Source organism: Merops nubicus, unplaced genomic scaffold (assembly GCF_000691845.1).
Source record: "Merops nubicus isolate BGI_N331 unplaced genomic scaffold, ASM69184v1 scaffold1600, whole genome shotgun sequence".
Taxonomy (NCBI): domain Eukaryota; kingdom Metazoa; phylum Chordata; class Aves; order Coraciiformes; family Meropidae; genus Merops; species Merops nubicus.
In genome coordinates, this window is record NW_008584612.1 from 32,077 (window position 1) to 35,552 (window position 3,476).

At 47.8% G+C, this 3,476-nt stretch overlaps 1 protein-coding gene across 1 annotated transcript in view; it reads right to left on the reverse strand.

Moving 5' to 3' along the window:
- The window catches only part of ZDHHC22 (zinc finger, DHHC-type containing 22), a 6,881-nt gene extending 3,516 nt beyond the window's left edge, over window positions 1–3,365 (reverse strand). Inside the window, exon 1 of the mRNA XM_008944616.1 lies at window positions 2,804–3,365. Coding sequence (XP_008942864.1) covers window positions 2,804–3,365 — 562 coding nt within the window. The remainder of the gene's footprint in view (window positions 1–2,803) is intronic.
- Window positions 3,366–3,476: the final 111 nt, after the last annotated feature.

Genomic DNA, 3,476 nt, shown 5'->3' on the forward strand with positions numbered 1-3,476 from the left:
TATCCCCTTCAGCTCAGTGGGTTTCGTATACAGTACAGCAAGGGAAGAGCAAGCCCCTTAGGATGATGACAAATCCTCATACCAATTCTGTCAGAATAACTTAATCTGTCAGGTAGGAAGCCCAGAGCCAAATGTGGGCTTCTCTGCCCCCTTTTTACTGGACCGAAGTGTGACAGACATTTTTTCTTTCCTACAGCTGATGCTCAGATGGGATATGGAGGAAGACAGCTGTTTTCTTTAGAGCCTTTGCAAGGCAGCTCTAAGCTTTGTTTCTATGAGCTGCTGAAATTCAGCATCAAGAAAGTAATTATCCTTGTTTCCCCGGCAAATATTAAGCATATCTGAGCCATACTCTCCATATATATGATTTTTTTAACCTTTTCTTCAGGCTACCTACAAAAAGCATTTTCTATAATTTCTTTCGTGGATCCATTCTGACCCGTGTTTACAAAAGTGCTCTACATTTGTCCCTCATCACCACAGTCCATTTCAGTCACAAATTCACTTTCATTCTAACTGACCTGCTGTGACCTCAAGCTTATTGCCACACATTATCTACACCAAAAAAGCTGAATCATAGACTGAAATTATAGGCTCTGGGACAGATTCTGTAATCCATGCCTGAGCACAGTCAGGGCAGAACAAGCCAGTTAAAAAATTTTACAACGTGGAAACACAGAACAATTAGTTGACATAAGACTAGCAGATTCACCTCTGATCCTCCATTACTTCTCCTCTAGTGCAGAGGGCGTGATGGAGAAGAAAGGTAAAGTTCTTTCCCTGCTATAGCAATGCTCTGTTTGGATCCTACAACAAACCTTAAGTAATAGTTATGTTAGCTGAAAAATAGTGGGTGAACAACCCTTCCAGGTAACTGTTCCAGGCTGTATTTTTGTTTCCTGAAATGGAAGTTCAATGTGCTGGTAGAAACCCAGTAGGCCCTTCCCCCCAAAGCAACCAAGACATCACACACCCATATATACACATATATATATATATGTAGTTGTGTGAGGCAACAGTTCTCAACCCAGCAGAGCTAGAGGTTTTTTGGTGGGAGCTGCTGCTGCCTCTCAAGGGTGTTCTGGCTCCCAGCTCTGAGCCCTGTACCCAGCCCCATTGTCCCATTCAAGCTCTGCCCACATGCTGCCTTTGACACTGCAGTTGCTGCCATCAGAGCTGGGGCACTTCAGTGGCTCTTCAAACATATGTCAGGACCCAGCTTGGTGCAGATGAGCCCTCAGAGTCAGAAAGAGAGAACTAATTCCTTTGTAATCTCCTCCCACATCCCTGCTCTCCCCCCCACCCCCACCCCCGCCATAGACTGATGTGATGAGCAGAGCTTAGGCACAGGGGAAAATCATTCCCAGTGTTTTTAATGCTAGAGAAGCTCATGCAACATTATTTACAAAAATTCTTCTACTTGGAAAAATGACTCCATAAAAATGTCATGGCAGGATCTCATGTTTATTGTCCCTCAGTGATTACCATGACAAATTTGCTCATTTGCCAAATGGAGAGAGATTTGTTTGTTTTCAGATGGCAATCCTGCAAAACCAGCCTGGAATCTGAAAAACAGGCTGGGGCCTCTCTGGTTCCTGTATCTCCAGCAGCGGAGACTCCATGCTCAGATCATAATCAACACTTCTGGTGACAATGCACAAGCTGGGCCCCTTCTTACTGAGCTCAGCTGAATCTGCAAACCTAAAATATATGGGATACCTATTTTAGTCTAACAAAAGCTGATCTAATTGTGCAAAGTGTGAGCTGCATGGGGGGGGAAGACATTTTCCTGCAGTCACTTTCAGGGCAGAATAACAGTGTACACTGTCTGCATAGTCCCTTCTCTGAGACGAGATTTCATCTAGCTCTTGAGTCGGGACAGAGAAAGGGTTGAGGTTGGAGAATTTGAGGTCATGCTGAAAGGTGAAGAGGCAAGGCTGTTATGGGAAAATATGAAGAGTTATGGGAAAAGAATCAGGAGAGGGAAGGGGAAGGGTTCTGGAGAGCTATGGAAAGGGAGGGAGAGAGGGAAAAGAGGGAGAAGCAGATGGAAGGGTGAGGGGTAGGGAGAAGGAGAAAGAGGTACTTGCTTTTGGTGTGGAGCTCTTGCAAAGAGCAGTCACAGAGAATTTCCCCTGGTTCTTTGCAGACCTGTGTCCTAGACTGCGGTCATGAGAGAGGTAGCTAATCATGGCACATTAACTCCTCTCTTGGTTTCTGTTGCCTGAACCCAAATTCTCCTGTGCTGGAAGGATGGCAAGGTCTCAGTAAGTTTGTGCTACCAGGAGGTGGGTGACAGTGGACGGTGTGAGTGGACCTAGATGAAGAAAATAATATCTCTGCTGGGATCTGGGGAACCTGCAGACTTGTAGGATACAAAAAACCTACAGATCCCCCCCACCTCTGCCTCTAGAACAGGCAAAAGGTCACCCTCACCTGCTGTATGACAAGTGAAGTCTCTGTCCTTCATCTAATTGCAATACACTCCCTGCATGACAGACAGCCCTATTCTATCACCAGCAAGCTGGTTATGGGATGTTTTCCAAAGCCTCATGCATTAGGAATAGTAGGGTTGTGGCTGTAATCTGGAGTGGTTCCAGCCTCTATTTCAGGTGAAGCAAAGTCCTTTGTAAAGGCTGTCTCTAGCCTCTAAGGAGGACTTCGTTGGACACAGACAATTCTCCTTGCCCATTCCCCCACCAGTGCTCCCCGCACAGAAGTATCCAAGGAAGATCGAGTTCCCCTGACCACAGGAGCCCTGCAGGAGGGAGACACTCCTCATCTCTGAGGAAGAGATGCTTACCTGAGAAGAACTGGCTGATGGAGTGAGGCAGAAGAGTGAGGAAGGCCAACGGGTTTTCAAAGGACATGGAGAGTGCAGCAGAAATGTAAGCCATGCCTGCCACCAGGGAGTCGAGGCAAGCCAGTGAGGTGTAGAGGCAGAACATGATGAAGTTTCGCATGTTCCTACTCCCGATGCAGTTCCCTGTGAAGAAACAGTGGTGGTCATGCCTCTGGGTGACTCTGGCACACAGTCTACAGAAGTGAGTGCTGGGCAAGGCTGAGCCAGGGGACCTGTTTCCATCCAGCCAGTCCGCCACCACTTCGGCTCCTTTGCCCAAGTTTAAGCCCTTGCCCAAGTCCTCGGGGGAGCTCTGGATCACAAGGACGTAGTTGCCCAGGGCATTAGCTGAGAGGAAGAGGAAGAGGGCCCCATGCAGCAGAGCAGGAGAGAAAAGTGGGGTGGTGGAAGGGTCTCTGAACATGCTGGGGATGAAGAGAAAGATCTGGAGGACGAAGGTCACTAGGGAGATGCACAAGAAGTAGGCTGGAGCAACAACATTGAGCAACCTGAGAACTAGCATTGCGGATTACGTTCCTGCAGGGGAAAGCAAGGAGAGAAGGAACATCACCGTTCCGGCCGCACACTTCATCCTTCCATTTCCTGCCGGGTCCCAGCCCCGCTGCCTCCGGGA